The sequence below is a fragment of the Lipophrys pholis genome, assembly GCF_963383615.2.
Source record: "Lipophrys pholis genome assembly, chromosome: 4".
NCBI classification, from domain to species: domain Eukaryota; kingdom Metazoa; phylum Chordata; class Actinopteri; order Blenniiformes; family Blenniidae; genus Lipophrys; species Lipophrys pholis.
The window spans coordinates 4,062,680-4,087,147 of record NC_137637.1 but is presented as its reverse complement, the minus strand read 5'-3'; the positions used below and the strand labels follow the sequence as shown (position 1 = coordinate 4,087,147).

General features: G+C 42.8%; 1 protein-coding gene across 1 annotated transcript in view; it reads left to right on the top strand.

The window, feature by feature from the left end:
- Positions 1-24,468, top strand: part of cntn2 (contactin 2) — a gene marked incomplete at its 5' end in the record, with an annotated part of 43,137 nt that overhangs the window by 9,332 nt on the left and 9,337 nt on the right. The window contains 18 exons of the mRNA XM_080462306.1: positions 3,672-3,732; positions 5,208-5,349; positions 5,600-5,772; positions 5,876-5,971; positions 6,072-6,284; positions 7,523-7,625; positions 7,766-7,947; positions 8,555-8,691; positions 8,846-8,975; positions 9,161-9,311; positions 14,518-14,645; positions 14,767-14,942; positions 15,774-15,894; positions 18,179-18,337; positions 19,999-20,148; positions 20,827-20,897; positions 21,495-21,729; positions 24,273-24,388. Coding sequence (XP_080318432.1) covers positions 3,672-3,732; positions 5,208-5,349; positions 5,600-5,772; positions 5,876-5,971; positions 6,072-6,284; positions 7,523-7,625; positions 7,766-7,947; positions 8,555-8,691; positions 8,846-8,975; positions 9,161-9,311; positions 14,518-14,645; positions 14,767-14,942; positions 15,774-15,894; positions 18,179-18,337; positions 19,999-20,148; positions 20,827-20,897; positions 21,495-21,729; positions 24,273-24,388 — 2,544 coding nt within the window. The remainder of the gene's footprint in view (positions 1-3,671; positions 3,733-5,207; positions 5,350-5,599; positions 5,773-5,875; positions 5,972-6,071; positions 6,285-7,522; positions 7,626-7,765; positions 7,948-8,554; positions 8,692-8,845; positions 8,976-9,160; positions 9,312-14,517; positions 14,646-14,766; positions 14,943-15,773; positions 15,895-18,178; positions 18,338-19,998; positions 20,149-20,826; positions 20,898-21,494; positions 21,730-24,272; positions 24,389-24,468) is intronic.

The following is a 24,468-nucleotide window of genomic DNA, read 5'->3' as shown; positions in this document are numbered from 1 at the left end:
CTGTGCAGCCACATGGTGAGTCTCTGAACCTGTCACTGGATTATATTCAAACAAACATTTTGACCTTGTTGTTGTTTATCTTTCATCCACCAGCCCATCATTCTGAAGGGCTCTGAGGAAGTTGTGGAGTTAAAATGTGACATTTAAAATCAAGGTTGAATAGTCGATCCAGTAAAATCAGTCTCTTCTCTGTGCTGCTTTTCACTTCAGTCTCCTCTTGGTAAGATAACTAGGATTAAATCCAAATAAAGAAAAGTCTCAGAGGAAACACAGAGTTTCATTTATTCACTTTCACTGACAGCCTGCTGCTTCACCTGGAGCTCTGAGATGCTCAAACTGCTGGAAACATGAAATATAGCAAAACAATACATATACAACTTCACACAATGCACACAGTAGAAACACACTGTAGAAACACAGTGAAAACACACACAGTGAAAACACACACAGTAGAAACAGTGAAAACACACACAGTAGAAACACACAGTGAAAACACACAGTGAAAACACACACAGTAGAAACACACAGTGAAAACACACAGTGAAAACACACACAGTAGAAACACACAGTGAAAACACACAGTGAAAACACTCACTGTAGAAACACGGTAGAAACACACATTTTGAAAGCGCTCCATGCGGCATCTGTGTACGTCTGGATCCGGGACTCGTCTGTTTGCTGAGACTTGGTGTTTTTCTGACGCAGACGGAAAGAAACCGTCGGGTCAGACGAGTTCGACTCTTATCGGAGAAGCAGACAAAGTTTCTACTTGTGGTGTTGTTCAGAGGTCAAATGTTTCTCTGCTGCTTTCCACAGTATGACTCCACACGGTGACGTGTGACGGGAAGAGCTTGGTCCGGGGATTCAGTTGACTATTCTTCTGATCTGCTGCGCAGGATGACGGCTCTGTTTCTGAAACACTCTTTACACATTTCTCTGTGAAACTGTGGCTGGCGGAGTGTCTCTGCTGCGGTGATGAAGCCTCAGCTCAGTGGGACGGAGGGACGCCCACAGGAGTCACATCTCACCCGTGAAGATAAATCAGAGCTGATTCTTACTTTCTGCATTTGTATTATGAGAGAATAAACAGGCAGAACCACAAACTGCTCTCTGACGACCAGGCAGCGTGATGACGGGACGAGTCATTACTCTACTGTCACTACACACACTGGATACACACAACCCTCAATACACAGGAGGCAGGGGGAGTTTGTGTGTGTGTGTATCTCTGTATGCATTTGTGTGTGAGATTCTGTATGTGTGTGCATGCATGCATGTGTGTGTGTGTGTGCATTGTTTGTGTTTGTGGTTTTGTATGCGTATGTGTTTGTGTATTGTTTGTGTGTAAGTGTATAGTGTGTGTGTGTGTGTGTGTGAGTGTGTGTGTGTGTGTGTGTGTGTGTGTGTGTGTGTGTGTGTGTGTGTGCGTGTGTTGTTTATGTGTGTGTATAGTTTGTGTGAGTGTGTGTGTGTGTTTGTGTTAGTGTGTGTGTGTGTGTGCATTGTTTGTGTTTGTGGTTTTGTAAGTGTATGTGTTTGTGTATTGTTTGTGTGTACGTGTGTGTGTATTGTTTGTGTGTGTGTGTGTGTGTGTGTGTGTGTGTGTGTGTGTGTGTGTGTGTGTGTGTGTGTGTGTGTGTGTGGGTGTGTGTGGCCTTGCGCAGCTCTGTGGAGCAGCAGGTGAGAGCAGTGCATTGTGGGAGAGGACCCTCAGTTGATCCATTGTCCTTCAGCAGCTTCGTCCTCGAGGTGAAAAGTGACTTGAGATGCAGAGGAAGGTGCGAGTTCACGCTGCTTCAACAAACATCAGGATCGTTTGATTTGGTCTGAAAAGAAAGTCCGAGTCACACTGAGCCCAGTTCAGTCAGAAACGGTAACATTCATCACAGCTGAAGAGGAAACTGTTTCTATCTGCAACGCTCAGGCTATTTTCTTTCTTTATTTCAACTATGTTCCTTGAAAAACTAAATATTGTCGTGAATCTACCAAAGCTGCCCACGTTAACAACCAGACTGTCACCAAGTAAACACCAACGTGCTCCACTGTTTCAACACGGCTGCAGTCCCAAACAGTTCCAGCCTGGTTTCATTGGTGCTGCAGCCACACTGGGAATCACACTCAACCAAAAAGACAATCAAAGTTCATTGTCAGTCAGAAACTTTAGTTTCACATTTTGTACCTTGACACATTGCTCAATATTTTTACAATTTTACGAAGATTACTTTACTTTGCAGTATTTCTTTCACATTAACTTCATCAGAGTTCACAGACTTCAAAGCTGATTAAAACAGGACATTGCTGTGAAAACAAACCGGATGCACCAGAGTAACAGAAAGCTTCACTGAAGGACTCTGTAAAATTGCACATGAACTGAGGCATGAGCAGCGAGCGACTGCAGCAGAATATTAAATCCTCCGTGTGTGAAGAAGTGACCCTGCTTCAACTGCTTTAAACAGACGGACGCTCCTGATTGGCTCCGATGATTAAATGAAATCAGGAGGCTGGAGGAGAGCGTCGTCTTACTTTCTAATGAAAAGCACAAAGTGGGACAAATACGGAGAAAAGTGGAGTTTTCTAACTCACTCTCTTAGCAGCTCTTCTCTTTGTGTGTCCTTCCTCCTGCAGGACCGAGAAAAACATCTCAGCACTGACGCGAAAAAGAAAAACGTACTTTGATTTACTGAACTCCAAAATGAGGAATGAGACCAAAACCAATTGATTTGCAGTCGTGAGTGGAATGAAAGTGTCTGTCAGGCGTTTCCAGCCAAACCTCACTACGTCTTCTCCTTTGTGTCAGACAGGATCGAGTGACTGCAGTTTAGCCTCTCCTCACCGCCGTGCACGTTTTCACTGCAGTGGCTTGACGTGAAGACAGTTTGTGCTTTTTTTTGTTTTAACATGGACTTTAAAAGAAAGTTTAGACTGTACCGAATATTTTTTATTATTTTGTTTATATCACAGATCTGTATTAGAATGTACTTTCTCTTATTTTACTCTGTTATCATCTTAATCAATCAATAATACGATCACAAAACAAGTGATATATATATATATATATATATAGATAGATATATATATATATATAGATAGATATAGATAGATAGATAGATAGATAGATAGATAGATAGATAGATAGATAGATAGATAGATAGATAGATAGATAAGGGGTGAGAGTAAATAAGTTTTTACTTCTTCTCACTCCTTTTCGAATACTCTCTGACGATGTTTTTCTTGATTTATTTTATTTTATTACTGTTATTCATTTATTTATTATTTGAGAGGAAAACTTTGTTGTTAATTTTCTTTACTTTTTTTCTTATTGTTTTCGTATTCGAAATAAACATTTCAATCAATCAATTGAAATAAACATTTCAATCATATATATATATATATATATACATACTACTAAATGTGCCAAAATAAATACACCATTCAATAATTGATTAAATATCAATTTGTTTTATGTATGTTTTTTACGAGTTGGACAGATGAAGCAGTGCAACACCGGACCATGAACTGGACTGGATCCCCAGGAGAACCTGACTTCACCCTGTTACTGGAATAACATTAACCTCACACTCTTTTCTGCACAGGCGCAGACTGGACACCCCCTCCTCCTGTGACACTTGGTTCTTTCCCTGCTGTCCTCGGTGTGTTCCTGTGGGGTCCAGATGATGGCGCTCTTGCTGAGCCTGCTGTTCCTCAGCTCAGTGGTTCTGAAGGAAGCTTCTGGTAAGTTCCACATGGACGCCATACTGCTGCTGATAGCTCGAGGGTTTGTTCATTATTCAGATCATAAAGAAGGTTGAAGTGTTTCAGAAACAAAATGAACACAAAACAACAATAGTCAGATCACAAAGAGTTGTATACATCCTTTTTCTGGATGTAAGTATGGTAGCTAATATGATTAAATGTACTGATTATTTCTCTGATTTCATTCAACGTGGAAGCATTCCTATCTTTCACATTAAAGATGTAGTAGTTTCAAGCATCACCTGGTTTTTTATGTGCTTCATATAACTATTCCCTGTCCAACCTATAACTGTATTTATCTTCTGTCTTCTGCAAATCTTTGTCAAATGTGAACTTAAATGTGAGTCCATTTCTAAGAGCCACACGATAGAAAATCTTCATTCATTACACTCATTACATACATTTAAAGCCTGCGGAGGTCTCCGTTGTGTCCCAGGCATGAACAAAGCAAGGCATTCACTGCACATATACTAATGTTGTAGAAGTTTAAATTACAAGTGGCAAAAAGCCAGGAGAAATACTGCAGGGAGCCAGAAAGAGTTACAAAATCAATCTTGTATTATTCCTAACAGGCTGCCAGCTGTAACTGGGCTCTGAGAACATCTGCATAATTCAGCGCTTGTGTGTTTGTGAAGCCTTGAGAAACTGTAAAAACTGCTGTGTGGGATCGACTTACTGATGGTTTTAATGCTGGTGAAGGACTGGAAGTGAACTGGATCGAAGATCTAAGTGTACAAAAAAGTGCTTAACAAATAAAGTTGATTGATCGATTGATAAGCTGCTTTTTATGTGAATATCTGGCTGGAAAAAATGCTGGGAGAAAATGAAAAAATTAAGAATTATATTATTTTATTGCGCACGCACGCACGCACGCACGCACGCACGCACGCACGCACGCACGCACGCACGCACGCACGCACGCGCACACACAGTGTTTTCCTCTGTGCTGAAGGGATTTATTATGAATCCAGTTCTGGTGATTCAGACTCAGATGATTGAGACTTGTTGATTTTGTTGGCTTTCTTTTTGGTTTTTGTGCTTTGTACATGTTTAGGGCAGAGATAGCACAGAGTTAAGACAGAATTAAGACAGAGTCAGAACAGGGTTAGGACCGGGCTCTAGGACAGTTTGGACAAATTTAGGACAGTCAAGACCGAATTAGGACATAGAGGACAGAGTTAGAACAGGGTTAGGACAGGGTTAGAACAGGGTTAGGACAGGGTTAGAACAGGGTTAGGACAGAGTTAGGACAGGGTTAGAACAGGGTTAGGACAGAGTTTGTACAGAGTGAGGACAGAGCTTGGACAGAGTCTGGACAGGGTGTGCTCACTGAGACGACAGCCTGAAAATGACAGGCTGCTTCAGTCGCAGGTTCAACTGACGCATGCAAAAACTGCAGGTGGACATTGTTCCTGAAAAAGTACCTAATCCATCCCTTTGAATGATGTTTCCAGGTGGGGACGTGTGTGTGTCAGGCCATGACAGTGGGCCCGTGTTTGAGGAACAGCCCAGCAGTGTCATTTACCCAGAAGGCCTGGTTGAAGGCAAGGTGACCCTCAGCTGTCAGGCCAGAGCCAGTCCAGCTGCCTCCTACAGGTGGGTCACATAACCTGTGCACTCATCAGCATACCTGCTCCACAGCCTGCTACAGACGTCCAGCGTCTCATGATGGAAAAGTCACAGAGGACTCAAAGTGACCCCCAACATATCTCAATGATTAATGGCGAAAAAGTGAAACTTGTCCTTGACAGTTTCATTCAGTCCAGCCAGCTTCCACGTGTGGTTGCACCCGTTTTTATACATGGAAAGCGTCTGTAGATCAGAACCTGTCTGCTTTGTCCCCCAGGTGGCTTCTGAATGGCACAGAGGTCCCGCTGGGTTTGGACCGGTACACCCTGGTGGCGGGCACACTGGTAATTAGCAGCCCCGAACCTTCTCGAGACGCAGGCTCGTACCAGTGTCTGGCCATCAACCGCTGTGGAACCATCATCAGCAAAGCCGCTAATCTCAAATTTGGCTGTAAGTGAAGACTTTGGTCCTGTGACAGGGAAAGACAGTGATACAAAATACTGTCATGTAATGGTAAACATTGTCCTTCTCGTCATGGGCTTTGTTTCTTCAGACCTTCACGACTTCCCTCCGGACAACAGGAGTCCTCAGACAGCGTATGAGGGCGTAGGAACCTTCCTGGCATGTCAGCCTCCTCCACATTATCCAGGTAACTCTCAAGACCTCAGCACATCGAGAGAAGTTACAAGAGCTTCTCTAACCTGACGACGGGAATGAATCTGGTTTGTGTCCACCTCCCTCCTCTGCAGCTCTGTCCTACCGCTGGCTCATCAAAGAGTTTCCCAACTTCATCAGGAAGGACGACGGCCGCTGGTTTGTCTCACAGGTCACAGGGAACCTGTATGTGGCCAAAGCAGAAGCAAATGACACCGGGGACTACTTCTGCTTCACCACCATCAACATGGACAGAAGCACCAAGAGCACGTTCAGCAGGGCCAACCAGCTGACGGTGGTACCGGACGGTACGAAGCATCTACTGCTACCACTTTAAAAACACTTTTCGCTTTTAATGTTTATTACTTGTTGACAATAGTCGAATAAATTACTCTTCTACTATCATGAATATCATCTAATTTCTCTAAATGATACTAATGAAAATAAATTAATGCTTTCAAGAAATAAAAAAAAAGGTGGACAGCAATTTCAGCATTGAGTCTGTGGAAGAATCACAACCTAGTTGGCTCATCTGAACGACCAAGTCTGAACCGTTGTTTCTACTGTCAGCTCGGCCATCTGAAGGTCTGGGTTCTGATTTGACCGCTAAAGAACAATTGACCTTTTTTGACTTTGTATGTGTGCATCATGTTGTTTTGTTGAAACTTTAAACTGAAAAGAAGTCACACAAAGTATAGTTCTTCTAAAGACCGAATCTGGTTTTTATGTTTGAAAAGTTTTCCAATGCCTGCTGATGAGCAGCATCTCCACAGCATGATGCTGCCACCACCATGCTTGTTCATGTGTGTGTTTGTGATGATGTGCAGTGGTCAGAGTCCACCAATCACAGTCTGTTGGTCACAAACCTTTATATTTCTGTGTCCTCTTATCAGAGAACCTTCTTCTAGGGTTTCTTGGAGTTGTTGAATAAACTTTAGTCCAAGTTTGATCTGAGCTCTCTTCACATTTTGACTGATGAAGAATCAGCACTCGTCCTCTCTGATTTTATCTGATTTGCCGGTGAAAAGTCGAAGTACTTCAGAGTAGTTTGCCTTGCCTGACTCATTCTCACACTGTCACTCAAACTTTCTTATCCTTCCTGTGACTTCTTCTTTTTAATATTTTCACTGCATATAAATAATCTCCAGTTTACTGATGAGACCACGAATGGTCCAATCAGCTGGAATCAGCTCATGACTTTGTGTTCTGATATGTCACCTTTTTGAAAGTAAGCTCCGAGTGAGTAAAATTAGCAGTTTCTGTAGAGATTTCCATCTGCGCTCTGTACTGCTTTACCTAATTCAGGGTGATGGGGTCACTGGATCGGATCCCAGCCGATGTGTAAAGGCCGGTTCACCTGGACACATTTACAGCTCCAGAACATTTATACTGACTAACATCAGACAGTTGGGAGGAAACTGTGGGAGGAAACTGGTGAAAATAAACCTGGTGAAAGATGGAAACGCCACACTGAAAAGCCATGCAAATGTCCCATCGGTTCCTGAAGTATGCAATAAATAGTTTTTATTCTTCTATGTAATTTCAGCGAACCCCAGGAAGTCACCTCCAAGCATTAAAGTTCGGTTCCCAGCAGAGACCTACGCCTTAGCTGGACACACCGCCCAGTTAGAGTGCTTTGCTTATGGAAAGTGAGTTTCCACTCCCAACAATCGCTGCTCCTGTGTTTTTTGTGGGGAAGATGTTGCAACACATGTTGGAAGTTTAACGACCACCTCCTTAACCTTTGATTCCCCTTCTCTTTTTCCTCACTCATGTTTTCCTCCCACAGTCCCGTCCCGAAGCTGAAATGGAGGAAGGTGGATGGTCTGATGCCGTCCAAGGCTGGCTCTTCGGTGGACGGTCCCACCCTCACCCTGCCTGAACTCTCCTTCGATGACGAGGGCAGCTACGAGTGCGAGGCCTACAACTCTGAGGGCAGCGACAAGTACCAAGGACGCATCAATGTGCAGGGTGAGAGAGAGAGAGAGAGAGAGAGAGAGAGAGAGAGAGATGCTGGCCTGCCCTGGTAGTAAAGTGTAATCTATAATCTTCTTCCTGAAGGTCAGTGTGTCAGACGTGTTAACGGTCAGAAACTGTCACTTTCATGCACCAGATGGAAAATTAGCATCTGATTCACAATATATCAAACAATGACTTTACTGTGTTCAGATAAAATACAATATGAAGGTTTTCAGCTCATCATAGAAACAAGACATATCATATGTGTTATCAACTGATAGTGGACTTTAGGCAGTAGTTCTGAACCAGGTGGGTCCAGGTATTTTGCAGCTCCCAGTTCATCAGTCGTTATTAAAATGCAGTAGATTCTGGAGTAGACCTGTGAAACTCCCCATGGCTGTTGTTAGTTAGAATCTCAATTAGTCTTTTCTTTGTACTAAAGCTGTCACAGTTGATGAGATTTACATTATTTTTTATTCAATCCATTCTCCACAACCTGACAGTGGAGACTTTAGCACACCAGTGTGCCACAGGTTTATACCATGAACTGCTCATCACTGCCATCGAGCAGCAGCCCGATGCAGGAAGTTGAATTTGTGTCCCGCCTCCTCTCGTCCAGCTCAGCCGGAGTGGTTACAGGTGATGAGCGACTCAGAGGTGGAGATCAGCTCCGAGCTTCACTGGAGCTGTGTGGCTGCTGGGAAACCTCGACCGTCCGTACGCTGGCTACGCAACGGACAGCCGCTCAGCACGCAGGTAACACGGACACACGCTGCCACTCCACCACCTTTTAAATTCTTCTTTTCTTGTTTGTTGTTGCCTGGAAAGCAATCCAATACAGAGAAAATATATGCTGACATGTTTCATGTTCTCGTGGTTCAAACAGAAAGGACTGTTTCCTCTGTTTCAGGACCGGGTGGAGGTGAACGGGGTTCGTCTCAGAATCAGCAACCTGGCCCTGGAAGATTCTGGGATGTACCAATGTGTAGCTGAAAACAAGCATGGCACCATCTATTCCACCGCCGAGCTCAGAGTCCAAGGTAGCAAGAGGCTCTCTGTTTAATACTGAAGTTTACTGTTGAAAACGAATAGATGGATGAAAACATATTTGAACTCATGTTTGAAGAGCACGACCTGAATGAATTTTAATGTCAAGTGAAGGTCAGTTTTGTTTGGTTCTCTTCAATATTCTCCTTTAAAAAACACTGCTCTCAATTTCTTCCAGTTCAGGCTCCAGACTTCCGCCTGAATCCAGTGAGGAAGCTGATCCCGGCAGCCCGAGGCGGACAGGTGAGGATCGAGTGTCGCCCTCGAGCCGCCCCGAAGCCCAGTCTGTTCTGGAGTCGAGGGACTGAGCTGCTCACCAACAGCAGCAGGTAATCAACAAGATCCCCCAGTGAAGGTTTAACAAACCAGACAAACACCACAGATCACAAAGCCCTCCTGTCTTGACCTAAAATGTCCTGAGCTGTTTGTGTGGCTCGGTGGTAGAGCGGGTTGTCACATTATCCCAGGTTGTGAGTTTGATTCCCTATCTTTCCCTGATTGAACAAGTTTCTCTTAATAGTAAGGGCTGCTGGTATGTGAGTGAATGAAGTACCCTCAGACATACGTAGATAGAACAGCCACAGTGAGATTGAATGGATGCCTCATATATCTACTACAAACTCGTCGTTCCACTGGTCACACACAGATTTTAACTCCAGTAAATTATAATAGGAAAAAACAAACAATGATAGTAATCCTATTGAATGACTGAACTATGATAGTTAATGTGTAAATTGGTGTCCTTAAAAACACATGAGCATCATCAGCTCAGCAGATTGTACTCAGTTATTCATACAATTACTTCGACCTAAATCTTATAACGTCAGTATGAGTCTGTTTCAACAAAACTGCTCGTCAGACTGCTGCTTTCAGTCCCTCATTGCATGCTGATGACACCGAGGTGTTCGTCCCACTGTGTCCTTGATCCAGGCAATTACAGAATTCCCTCCCTCCCACCACTCTCCCTCTCTTCCCTCACATTCAGACAGTGGACGAGCAAAACTGTAAGACGTGATCACCCAGGGGAGCTGAGCTCACAGCTCCTGCACAAACTGAGAAAAGTGATGTTCAACAGAGAAAAATTGACTGTCAATGAATGGAACATTTAAAAAAATCCTGTAAGGCCGGATGGATGAATGGATGGGTGGATGGATGAATGAATGGGTGGGTGGATGGATGATTGGATGGATGGATGGATGAATGAATGGGTGGATGGATGATTGGATGGATGGATGAATGGGTTATCCAAAAATGAGTCCGAAACACGAGCAAAGGTCCAAAAAACAGGAGAAACACAGGGAACCCTGTGGGATGTCACGACACAAAGTACAATGACGATCCGCCACTGAGTCGTAAGGGAAAGCGGTTTATATACACGGAGGAAGGGGAAGACGCAGCTGAAACACACTGACAACAAACAGGAAATGACAAAACAGGTAAGACACATCGACTTTACAGAACAGAACAGAAGTGGGCCTTGCACTTTTCCTCTTTTGTGTCTCCTCCATCCTGTCCTCCCAGGGAAATGTTAGCAGCTCTTAAGGTCTGAATGTGCTGCATACAATTTTCCCTGGATAGCTCTTCTGCTTAAGGCCCCATTTACACAACAACGTTTCTCGTGACAACACTTAATCCCTCTAAATAAAAGGAGTTCATTTCCATTGCTAACGATGTAGTTAGTATGACGGGTCACGGGAGGGCGCTGTTGCTTGTTTTTGTAATGAAACCACACAGCAGAGAACAATACTCTATAAACGTGAACGTTGAAGAGAACCAAACATCCATATGGACTAATGACACATCGGATGCTATCAGGGGTGAGTCTCAACTTTAAAACTACTGATATGGACGATAGAACTAGAATACTGACCGCGAGTAACACCACTACGTGGCCGCCATGTTTGTTGACAAGTGGATGAGCAGAAGGAAGGAGAGGGACGGGGAGAGATGTGCACATGCGCAGTAAGAGCGCTCCATCGCCTCCGGCAGGAGGGAATAGCGACCGTGAGAGAATCTTTCCACCTTGGGAGCCGGGATGAAAACTTTGCGAGTGTCGTGTAAACGGACCCCCAAAAATGAAAAAGTTTTGCGGATCCACTCGTATTCGTTGTCGTGTAAACATTGGCTAAATCTGCCAGAACCTTCCAGGTGTTTATCCTTGGTGGGTTGTGCCTCTGTGGTGAGGAGCTGGTCATGGTGCCACATGCACTGCTCTTCTCCTTTGAACAGTAGCTACTGTACGTACCAACTCCAGTGATCCTCCTCTTCAGCAGGCTGTACAAAACACTTCATTTGCTTGACTCCATCAATCTCAAGAACTTGGGAGAATGCCATGCACTTCCTGTATTAAAAATTGGTTCTGATGGTAATTGACTGCTGGAGTGGCGGTGGCAGCGGCAAGCCGGCAGATCTTCTCTTGTGGAAGAGCAGCCGAGCACCCACGAACACCGGCAGCAGCGACGGCGGGGGCTGGAGGGCGGAGTCCAGCCGTTAGGCGGAGGCGGCGTCCGGGGCCACGGGGGCGGAGCCGAGCCAGACCAGGTGGCCGAGGGTGGCGGACGGGTTCATGAGGACGGAGGCGAAAGCCCAGACCAGGCGTGCGGAGGTGAGCCAGAGGGCGGAGACAACAGTGGCGGTGGGGGTATGTGGCAGGGAGGTCATTAAGCCCCTGATGGGCATCAGGTGTGCTGCCTCACCTGTCTGCCCGTAAAGGAGGAGCCGCCCCGACACAGGAGTGACAGGCGGGAGTGAACACGGAGACACACAGAAGAGCCTGAAAGAGGCAGTGGTGTCGGGAGTGTGTGTTTTGAGTTTGTTTTCACTTTAAATTAATTAAAAGAATTATGGTTTTGGAAAGCCCTGACTCCGCGCCTCTGTGGGTGAACCTGACGGTGGCATGCTCGGCTGCCACAACTGCAAAACAAAGTATTGACTTTAAGCTGACGACCATTTAGTTCATTCCGTGTAATAAGTTACAGCAGAGGGCAAGTCTTGATTTCTTTTTTTTGGACAACCTGATACTGAAGGACCAATAAACCTTAAAGTTATTGTGGATCATCATTTTTTTTGTAGATTGCAGAATCATACAATAATGTTTTTTCAATGGTATCATCCTCTCAATAGTGCGCGTAGCTTTTTGTTGTTGTTGTTGCTGTGTTACTCTGCTGCTTTTTAAATCTATATTTCTTTGAGGACAGCTATCCAGTACAATCACAGCTTTGGAGTCAGCATCCACTAAATACAGAGGGTCGTGTTTAATCAGGTTTTGAAGTGATATCTCGTATTTGCTGTGATAATCTAACCACCGAGATCACTGCTGAGATGTTGAGCCACGGCTTTACTGCAGGAGGATCATACAGTTAGATGTGGCTCGGGAATATACCCCACTTAGATGGAGCAAATTTACAAAGTCCAGAACGAACCCTTCACGTCAGCTTCAGTGCTGATTGTCCAAGTTAAACAGTCTCATCCAGAACCTTCCTCATGTGTTTACTGAGCAGTGGGGAATCTAAAGCAGGTTTATGTCTGGCTATTGATGTTCCCTGCACGCCAGTTATATGTAAGTGTTTAGATCAATTCAGCTCTCATTGTTGTAAATGAAAGGGAAATTTACCTCTTAAGGTCTTAGGGGGACTGATTTTAAAAACCATTTCATCAGTCTAGTCAGTCCCACGGAAAAAAAATCGGTACCGATTTGTAACACTGAGAGTCTTTGATACTGAGTATAAAGTTTTTAGTATAAGTTACCACAGCATCAACCATGATTGTGGTATTAAACCTCTTATCTTTTTAGTAAAAACCTCAGGTGTGTCAAAGTCCATGTTTCATCCATTGGTCAGGTCATGCTAATTTTAACTACATGGATGATGTGTAAGGAAAAAATAAAAGATTAAAGAAAATTTAAAAAAAGTAATAAAAGTCATGAAGATTTAAAGATGGAGCTGTTTAGGCCTTGTCCACACCACAACGCCGTTTCATGTAACCACGCCGTTTTTGTCCGATCATTCATACAGCGCGAAAAAGCCGCCTCGGTTTTGATGTGACGAAGGGCAAGATGCATATTTACTGAAAAAACATGTCGTCATTGTTCCACCTGTCGACCCGATAACCCCGCGACCCCCCCCAGCTCTCCTACGTCACTTCACAACAACAACAATGGCAGACCACAATATCCAGATCGAGCTGCAGAAGCTGCTGATGCTATTTGGTTTATTAAGGCGAGATGTTAAATATATTGATTTCTCAATTCTTCTTCTCTGTTTTTGGAGTATTTCTGTGGCAGAGTTATTGCGCCGCCAATACGCCTGGCAAATGTACTACATCATTTTGATTAGTTTTCTTGATGTCATCGTCTGGAGGCAGATGTGGACGGGAAACCTTTAAGAACAACGGGGAGAAAAAGGTTTTGGCTCATGTGGAAAGGGCCTCAGTAAGCACTTTGGCAGCTGAAAGATACGGTGAAGAAAACAGGTTGATTTGCTGCCGTGGTGACGGAGCATGTATTCACTATGTGTGGAGGTCTGGGACAGTTGAACCAGGTTTATCTTTCAACAAAGATCTTGAGATGACCAACAGAGGGTCAAATCCAGCAGCTTGTGTCGTTTATGGAAGAAACAGGATCCCATGAACCCGTGAAGCAAGAAGTTTTTACTGGTGTGAAAGCAACTCATCATCTCTGGATGTAATCCAAACAAACACCACCAGGGGGCATCCAAACATCTACATTCTGCAAGGTGAAGGACTGTTTCAGAAGCATGGAAACAGGAACATCTGAGCAAAAAATGCAAAAGCAGGCTGACAAATCGGAGAGGTGACGGCACAAAATCCTCCACTCTGCTCTTCTGAAGCAGAGAGGGAACGCAGCCCAATTAAGATTCCTTGTTGGCCTTTGTGCCTGTTTGAGTTAATAGGAGTTGATTGATTAGCATATTTCCTCATAAGACATCATAATCAGGATTTCTCTGAAAACAAGTGCGATGAGAACTTTTCATGGAGATAAAATCACTGTGGACAGTGTAACACGACTACAGTTGAAAAGTAATGAAGGCTTTACTATAGATACTCTAATTAAGTACTACTCAAACAGTTTGACTATTGAAGATTGGGCTGGTTTTCTATATTCAGTAGGTTAATGGTGTTTTTTGATTGTGTCTCAGTCTACATGTTTATCCTTAAACAAAGAACAAACTCCTCCACGGTCCTGACCTGGTAAATACTGACGTTGGAGTTTCACTCTGGTTTCACCAAGAACAAGTTACACTGATTCTGATATTCTGGGATCTGTTGGTTAAAAAGGAGTTCCAGCATTTGTTGATAAAGCGGCTCACATAGTTCTAGTTTTTTTTACTGAATAAGAGGAGGAACTAGAATCACTGAAGAAGAGACAGGAACTGTTCTCAATATTTAATGCTTCAGATTTGATCTTTCTTTATGTTTTGTTTGAACCAAACTTCCTCCTCGGGGGACTATAGAGATTTAATCTAGAGCATCCTACTGTTCGGGTCCACGTTGCTTACTCTCCGTGTGTCTCCTCAGAGTCACGGTCACTCCAGACGGCATCTTGTGGATCCACAACATCAGCAGGGCAGACGAGGGGAAATACACCTGCTTCGCAGAGAACTACCTGGGCAAAGCCAACAGCACGGGACACTTGTCAGTCCGAGGTAACCTTCGACACCCACAGTCCTGGAACCACACACGTGACCTCCAGATATCAGACCTGACGAGGAGTCAACATGCTTCATCCATCTCACCTCTGTCTGTTAAACTCTCCATGTCCTGCAGATGCCACTAAAATCACTCTGGCTCCTTCCAACGCGGACATCAACCAGGGCGAGAACGTAACGCTGCAGTGCCACGCCTCTCACGACCCCACCATGGACCTGACCTTCACCTGGGTCCTGAACGGGGTCCTGCTGGACCTGGAGAACTCTGCAGGGCCTTACCAGAGGGTGGAGGGGGTGAGTCCTGTGGATCTGCTGAGTCATCGACAGAGTTCCATCCGGTCTGTTTATGAGTCTCTGGTTTTTAGTTCCCCGACGCATTGAGACGTCACTGAACACACCGTTGTTAGATCAGATTTAAAGGTTTCGTCTGCATCAACTAAACAGACATTTTCTAGCCTTATGGGGAATCCTTTCATCATTCGTCACTTTTCCACACTGGCAGATGACACAGATCATTTTTTTTCAAAACCAGTCTCTATCTGAAACCTTTTTGACGGCAGAAAATCAGTTTACCGTTATTTCCAGACTATAAGCCGCTACTACTCACACGCTTTGAACCCTGTGGCTTAAGCAACGACCCGGCTAATGTATGGATTTTTACAGGTTAACAAGCGTCATGCCACCGATTCATGGATAATACTGTATGTTCAGATGCATCTCCTAACTTTCTTCTTCTTTTTTCTTTTTTTTCGTTATAAATTTAGGTGTGGCTTATATTCAGGTGCGCTCAATAGTCTGGAAATTACGGTAACCAAATCTACAGAAAACCTGAAAGACTGTGTGGGTGCGTGCGTGTGCGGGTGCGTGTGCGTGTGCGTGTGCGTGTGCGTGTGCGTGTGGTAGACCAGCAGTATTAGTTTAAAATCTCTTCTGTGTGTGACAAGAGGTCCATACAAGGACCTGGACTGATGTGGTCCATCATCTTCCTCAGAGTCAGGTGACCTCATTCTAAAGGTTTCTTGATGGAAATATTACCGCGTTTCCTCGTGTCTCCTCTCATGTTTTTATTTCTCTTTCATGAGCTTTGTCTTCTCTCCGTCTCCCTCGATCGACCGGCGCTTTCAGAAAGAAAACATTGGTGACCTGCTAATCGTGAACGCTCAGCTGAGTCAGGCGGGGATGTACGTCTGCACGGCCCAGACGGTGGTGGACAGCGCTTCTGCTTCGGCTAAACTTGTAGTTCGAGGTAAGACGAGCCAGAAGACATCAGCATTTCACTTCAGGTTTAACTCATTGTGGTGGTGAAATATGTCAACACTGGTTCTACAGACTGTACGTTTGAATGTGTTTTACTGAAAACAACCAGTTCAGACTGGAGATATAAGCATACCATGTAGAAATGCAGCATCAGAACTATTTCTCATTTATTTGAACGACTATTTTTCTGAAATTGTCCATACTTTTGTTTTGTACTTTGATCATCTCTACCTTTGGATGAGTCCCTTAAATACACAAAACCATCTTCTTAATGATCTGTAGCTGATTAATATAATAAACACTGCAAATAGTTGGCACTTGCCTAGATTTTAAATCTTATTTCTAAACATGATAGATCATTTGGCTTGTTTTAAAGGGGTCATATTATGCAAAATGTACTTTCTAAAGGTTTTCCAACAGTACTAATTGTCCCCATACCTGGAATGACGCCCCAGAAGTGAAGACAGTCTGTCCTCTCTCTCCCTGGCTTGTTTCAGTTTTTTAAAAGTGTGTTGCTCCAACGAGCCAATCAGAAATCAAACCCTATACAGTGTCATCATGGGTTTAGCCAATTCCACTCAAGGTAGGCCCTCCCTTTGACCCTCCCACAATTAGGCAGCTCTGCTCTGGCACATGGCACCATGAGAGGAAGTACTTCCTCCCCTTCCTAAGATGGGCATGTGTGGGTGGAGTCAGTCCAGCTCACACAGACACAGCAGGGGCCTCATTTCTAAAGGCTGCTGAAGCACAAAAAGGTCCTGAAAGATGCGTACGCCACTTCCCACGTAAAGTTTGTGATCTAAAAAAATAAACTTTGTGGGAGAATGTGCGTACCGGTAAGCAAACTTTGAACCTTGCGCACGCTCAATTTGGAAACGGGGAACCTGCAGCACTGATGGTGAGGTGGAGAATAGAAGCCAGATTCATCTCATACATTTAATATCTTCAAATATCAGACTTACAGATCCAAGTAATCATAACCAGCCAAGCTGCAGTGGTATAGATGTGTTTATTTAGTGAGCCATTATTACTGAATCAGCAGCACCATGTTCATATGTCAAACTTTCATCTTCAAATGATCCAGAGTGGATAGAAGTGATTGATTATCAATTGTGACAAAGTGGGTAACAATCAGTCTAATTTCAGAGTAAACACATAAATAGCGCAGTGACAGCCGTGAGTAAAGCTGCAGTGTGGATGCTCTGGACCGCCATGCGCTCTGGACGCATAGGTGCTAGAGACAGATTACCTCCTCCACCCTCCACCTCCACCTCCAACTCTTAAGTGACTGAGGACAAAACACAAAGTCCACTGAGCCTTTCACAAGTCCCCGTTCAAATATTGAATTCATACATTAAATAAACCGATTAAACTGAACTTTATCAGTTCGCTGTGTCTCCACCAAAATGTCTCCTTCCCTCTCCGACACTCACAACCATGGGGGCAGTTTTAGTGTCCAGCGGTGGACAAACAAATAATATAATTTTCCTGACCTCGACCTCCTCCATGACTATTTCTCTCTCCGTAAAACTCCTTTTCTTCGTCTTTTCTGCCAGGATTTATTGTGAAATGCCGGCGATCAGCAGACTTGAGATGCAAAAATATTGATGAGGCACTTTGGACTGACCATTCATGGCAGAAAGTGAGCTTGTTGAGGGTGGGAGAGGAACTGTCACCCTTCCAGGTGGACTGAGATCTATTAAAGGAAAGTGTGTGCAGATGTGCATACGCACCGTTTTATAGATCCGAATTTTTGGGGGGTGCACGTATATTTTCAGTAGGAATCCTGCGCAAGGTTTTCTAAATGAGGCCCCGGATTCTGAATGCAGCTCATATGATCTAATATTCAAACGGAGGAAAATTAAGGAAAAGCTGGATTTTGGTCAATAAACTTTGAATACAAGGTTTTTGGACGAACGAGACCATGTGAAAGTGTTGAAAAGCTGGATAATATGGCCCCTTTACAAGTTACTAACACATTTTTTGTCCTTGATTTTACTGTGTCATCTTAAATTTAGATTTAAAAAACTTATTTCAAGATTTCTTTTCAGTGAAATTTTACTTTGGACAGATAATTTCACTGGTTTTAAGTAATTTTCCTATCAAATTTAGAGTTTCTATCTTATATTTGCGCTACCCTTTTTTCAGTGAAATGTCCCTCCACACGTTCTACTTCCACATTGTACTTTCCTCTCTTTGAGACATGTTGTTACAAAATGAGCTCATGATTCCAGGTCGGTTGTACTTAACATGACCTTCTTTCTGTTCTGCAGGCCCACCAGGACCTCCTGGAGGTCTGCTGGTGAAGAACGTGGCGGAAACGTCGGTGGAGCTCAGGTGGAGCTGCGGCTACGATAACCACAGTCCGATTGGAAGATACGTCATCATGGGTCGATCCGCCCTGTCGTCAGAGTGGAAGAAGATGAGGACAGGTACTCGAATATATATTTGATTAAAATGTTACCTTAGATTATGCTAAAAGAAAAAGTACAAGAACTTGAGGACTCAGATGCAGAACTCAAGCTGACTTGAAAAAGATGCGATTTTTATTTCTAAAATGGTAGTAAGAAGTACATAAAAGGTCAACACAAGAGAAAAGTAGGAACTTACCTGGCAGTGAAATACGTATGTGGCAAGTTTGAGGCAGGAAACAGACTCACAACGTTTCATAAACAAGAGAGGAAGATACAGGAGAAACACATCAGAGCCAACCTGCTGTAACATCACACAGAGGCAACAACACCAGGACCACCTGAATTATGAGGGCGTTTACTCTGCACTTCCAAAATTGTAGCCCAAATTAAGATATAACACTACATATCAAAAGGAAATTACTTAAAACCTGTTAAATTAGATGTCTATACAGATAAGAAATCTTGAAATAAGATTTTTAAATCTAGATTTAAGATTATACTGTAAAACCAATAACTGAAAATAAATAAATAACATTTAAAACAAGCCAAATGATCTATCATGTCTGAAAATAGGATTTGCTGTGTGCCTTCAGCCGCTCAGTGGAAGATAAAGGATCCGAGTCTGAAGCTGACCTGCTGTTTCATTATCTGAGCATTTCTGCACCTCAAACCTGAACGTAACATCCCACAGACCTGGAGCCTCTGTTTAAATATATATCAAGTTTTCCGATTTTGTATCTTCATTTTTTCTGTATCTTCCATGACTGCATGGAAATTCAGAATTGGGTTGTTTTAAACTCTCCACAGACACTTTTTAACTTTTGTCACTTTTGACTACATATTATCTATAAATCTTCTGTTAAATGTCTTTCAATAACACATTTCACAGTTTATGGCTTAAATTTTTCTTTGAATTAACCACTTTTTTCACTGAAATTCAGATGAGATGATAAATATGCACTGTACACTACTATGTTGGCACATCCTGTGCAGCTTTGAGTCCTACTGTCCTATAATAGCATGTGGTATTATCAAAACATGTGTTGACCACTTGAATTTATCAAAAGCAGATGTACTGTCACATGCACTCAGGTTGTTTTCACAGCAGATATGATTTAATGTAACTTCAATCAATCAGTTTTTTCATTTTCTAAAATCTTCTGAAACTCTAGAAATACCATGAAAGCAACTTCTACGATTTTACGATCGTGTGTTTCTGTCATTGTGAACAAATCACCAGCAATAGATTGAAAGTATTAGGAATTAAATTTCTAATTACTAAATATAGAATTAAGTTAGTAGTTTGTTCCCTTTGCTATAAAGTTGGGGGATTTATTGGTTTGTATGTATATATTTTACCAACTTTTGCCAAAAACTATTAATTATACGAAATCTTCAGGGATGATTTTTTTTTTTATCATCCAAGGACCAATCAATTCAATTTTGGGACATTAACGGCTACCCGTTTCTAAATAAATCCCCAAAACTACGAAAAAATGTCTCGTACAAAGTGGATGCTAACATGCTAGCAATGCTAACTTGGTTGGCGAAGGTATGCGCTCCATCAAGTGCCCATTCTAAACCTAAATCAGATTAAGTGCACGTTGCTGGAGGTTGATACTGACCTCTGTTCTTCTTTGTACTGTTTCTATTGATGAACTCTCTTCTCGTCACGTCAGATCCCATGAACATTGAAGGAAACGCCGAGTCAGCTCGGGTGGTAGGCCTGATGCCGTGGATGGATTATGAGTTCCAGGTTATTGCCAGTAACATCCTGGGCAGCGGGGAGCCCAGCATGCCCTCCCACATCGTCCGCACACAGCAAGCAGGTGAGGCGCCACAGGGCACCTTTCCAGGACCACGGACAGTTTAGAGAACGCCGCAGGACCTGAGCTTTTCCTGTTTTCATCCAGTTTCCTCTTCCTGCTGCGTGTGTGTGTGTGTGTGTGTGTGTGTGTGTGTGTGTGTGTGTGTGTGTGTGTGTGTGTGTGTGTGTGTGTGTGTGTGTGTGTGTGTGTGTGTGTGTGTGTGTGTGTGTGTGTGAGAAAGAGCTGATCTCCACATCATGATTCTCAGACAAGCTGAAAAGATCTATGAAAACCTGATGTACAATTCATTCACAGCACTCAGCAAAACATTGACCATTTTTCGACTTTTCAGAACTGATAATCACCAGTTAGGCTGAAATTATTATTAATTTGGTTTAATGAGGATTTAAAATGCGTTGAGGCTGGTATCTATGACTGAAGCTTGGTGTGTGTCGACTGTTGACATCATTCATTTGTATTCATATCATTTACTCAGGAGGAATTTTGTGTTTTACCAAGTATTTTCAAAATAATGTCCACATTTGAAACTCCACAAAGCTGAAGGTCACAGGTCATAGTAAGACCAGCCACATGTGAAACATGAGGGGATTTTTCCATTCCCAATGCAGAAGCAGTGATTTCCACCATTACACTCCCCAATAGTTCTTACCATGTTTGCCTTCCTGTTCGTATTCGTAGCTCCAACCGTGGCGCCCAGTGGACTCGGAGGAGGAGGAGGAGACCGACATGAACTCATCGTTACCTGGACGGTGACAGAATGTTCTCTGTGCATGCATGCATGCACTGCCTTTAGTCTTTGTGGCGTCCAAAACCAGACCTAATAATGTTTGATACAAGTTTTATTGTTCATATAAAGAAGGTTTTAATTCAATATCATCAATGCCAGTATTTATTGATCATGTGTTAATCCCCAGAGGGGTAATATTTGTTTACCTAATTTGGGGGGTTGGGATTAGGGTGAACATGCAAACTCTACACAGAAAGGCCCCGGCTGGTATTTGAACTGGGACATTCTCACTGTGAGGCGAGAGCACTAACCACTGCACCACCATTACTCAAATAATAGTAATAATAATAATAATAATAATAATTATTATTATTATTATTGTTATTGTTATTATTATTATTATTATTATTATTATTATTATTATTATTATTATTATTATTATTATTATTATTATTATTATTACTGTTATTACGGTTATTATTATATTTGTTTTACATTAATAAATCTGTAAGTGCTAAAACCAATAATATGAAAGTTAAAAACGGCAGTAAAAATCAACCAAAGCTGCGAAATAAGAACGTCTTTCGTCCCTTTTTATTCATGTCCTTCCATCCTCCAGCCGATGGCCAGAGAGTATCAGAATGGCGACGGCTTTGGATACACCCTGGCGTTCAGGAAGAAGGACACATCAGCCTGGACAGAGGTTCGAATCCCCCACGTGGAGTCGTCGCGCTACGTTTACTACAATGACGGCCTCATGCCGTACAGCCCGTTCGAAGTGAGGATCAAGGCTTACAACCGCAAAGGAGAAGGTCCATTCAGTCAGATCGCCGCGGTGCACTCAGCTGAAGAGGGTGAGTTACAGTAACTGGGTGAGTTACAGTAACTGGTTCATCTTGCACGTGTTTGCATGTGAACACGTGCAAACAGGTGAGATGACCCAGTCCATGTGTGGACTTTACTCACAGTGTACGACACGTTATTCCCTCTCCAGTAGCCATAGTCCACTCTGCTTGATCAGTTCTCGTCACCGATTAAAACAAACAGAACTCACAGCCAAAAACATTTAGAAGCTGAGAAGAAGAAAGGTGGGCGAAACCAGCGGACTCCAGAGACCTGACACCTCGAAGACTAAAAGAGCTGATTCCCCAACTTTACAGCAAATGCAATTCATCTGGAGCTTTTGAAATGAAGACAGCAGCTCATCAAGTTGTGTTTAAACAGTATAGTTGTATATCGATTCAAAAAAAAGTTTAATTCGTGATGTTTTGTAACTGCATTTTATAACAGTAGATGTTTTGTCTTTTCTTCTTTTCTTTTTTAGCTTTTTTAGACATTTCTTTGTGGATTTTGGTTATATTAGCCTTTTTGATTATTTTTCAACATTTAAGGACATTTTATCACCATTTTAACTGTTTAAGTCTTTCCAACTTTTCTTATTTTAAATTTTTTTAACATTTCCTGCTGTTTATAGATATTTTAAGTATGTTTATCTGTCTTAGATCTTCATTAGTTTAACTCTTCAGTAGCTTGTGTGCACATCTCCACTTCCTTTGAAACTTCTCTTTAATTCTACTGAATCCACCAACTCACTGCACTGTGATGACGACTAACTGCACTAGATAGAAGACCGTGCTTATATGGGTATATGGGAAAACAAATTATAGTCGGGAAGGATAAAATGCCACTTGTGCAAATCCTCAAGGTAGGAACAGTTTGAGGATCAGTGTGTTGTCGAAGTTTGAACTTCAGAGGCATAAATCCTGAACTCTGTAAAACCCACTGTTGTTAAAGTACAGAATCAGGTAAAAAAAAAAAACAGCAATTATTTTTTCTTCCCTAAAAAGGCTACATTAACATGTTAAATGTGTCCTGCTGTTTAATGCTATTAGATGGTCAATGTGTTTCACACAACCTGCAAACTTTTCTTCAGACTCGTCTCTTAAATTGCCACAAATCCAGTTTAACTGCAGGAACTTAGTGTATAGAATTATACAGTGCTCACATTAAGGTCTTAATAAAACATTTGCTGAGCAAAAGTACTCTTTTGCAAACATTCTTTTCATCATGTTATTAATTATGTTGTGATAAAAATGTGCAGTCAGTTGACTCCATCACCACCAGAGGGCAGCCACATGTCCCCAGAACATGAGTGTGTGCGTAGGCAGGAGGGATGCAGGATTTCACTCTCATATCAACTGCAGACTCCTGCTTTAGGCTTCAGGCCTTCACTCAGTGGAGGACAGGCCTGATCACCTGATCCACAGGTTGGACTAGTTTGACACTTCCTGCTGGAGGCTAAGAGCCTCACTCAGAGGCCAGCAGTGGGATTCAAAACAATGAACTCCTAGTTACAACCACAACTGCTTAAAATGACCTGCGGTAACGCTCAGCTCATCACCTCACTGATATTCAGTCAAGTCAATCTATCGTATCTCTGAACAGAAAAGGTTGTTAACTCTTCATGTCTTCATTCAAACTGCTTGAAGTGGGAAGAAAATGACTGAAGATAACTGAGTTATACATTTTAAACTAACTAAACTAATCAAACTTTACGTTGGTTTTAATGTCAGAATCAGTGGACAGGAAGGAACCACATATAACCTCAGGTACCAATGTAATTTTACTGGAGTACTTAGATTGGCTGTTACTTCACACTTCATTCCACCATCACAAGGAAACGTTTTTCTGACGGAGTTACTCACTTTTTAAATGATTGTTTGAATAATGTCTTCATACGACTCCTGTCCAGTTAAATCCGTTTAATGTTTGATGAATGATAGGAGGAAATGATCTGATTTTTCAGAGAAGAACTATTTTAAAATGGATCTGTTGTAAAATAAATCATACAAAGATTGAAATGGCTTTCCTTAGTGCGGTAATTTAGATTTGTTTAAAGATAAAAAGACTCTGACAAGACGGCAGGGATATAAAGAGGAAGACCATAAAGAAAATGATGCATGACTTTGAGCGCATACACGCACGTACACACACACACACACACACACACACACACACACACACACACACACACACACACAATGTTACTTAGAGTGAACTTTCTGGTGCTTCGGTAGAAGTTGGGCAATTTTTGTTCACTGTTAAACTTTACCAAAGCCGAAACACTTTATTTTCACACTTATTATTCTGGCTTGTTTTGATTCTTTTCTCTTCACTGGACCAGTAACTGTGTTGCCTGTTATGACCATGATAACCACGTGAGTCTGAAGCGAGGAAATCTTCGCTTTGTGCTTCTGGTTAAAACGACCACGAAGCCAGGATCGTTTGAAATCCTCTCTGTGGGGCTTTTCATCAAGTGGCTCCTTCTCGAATCCAGCTGTGGTGTGACGAGTGCCTGTGTGTGTGTTGACCTTTGACCTCTGGCTGACTCTCACAGAACCCACGGTGGGACCGTCGAGCATCAACGCCACGGCGCTGTCTGCCTTCGAGATGCAGGTTTCCTGGGAGCCTGTGCAGCAGCTCAGCGCCAACGGCATCCTGCGAGGATACGAGGTGAGGGTCTGCACAGTCCTTCAGCTCCGGGGCCACGCCCACCAGACCAGCGCCATGATGAAGACATTTCTGTTTCCTAT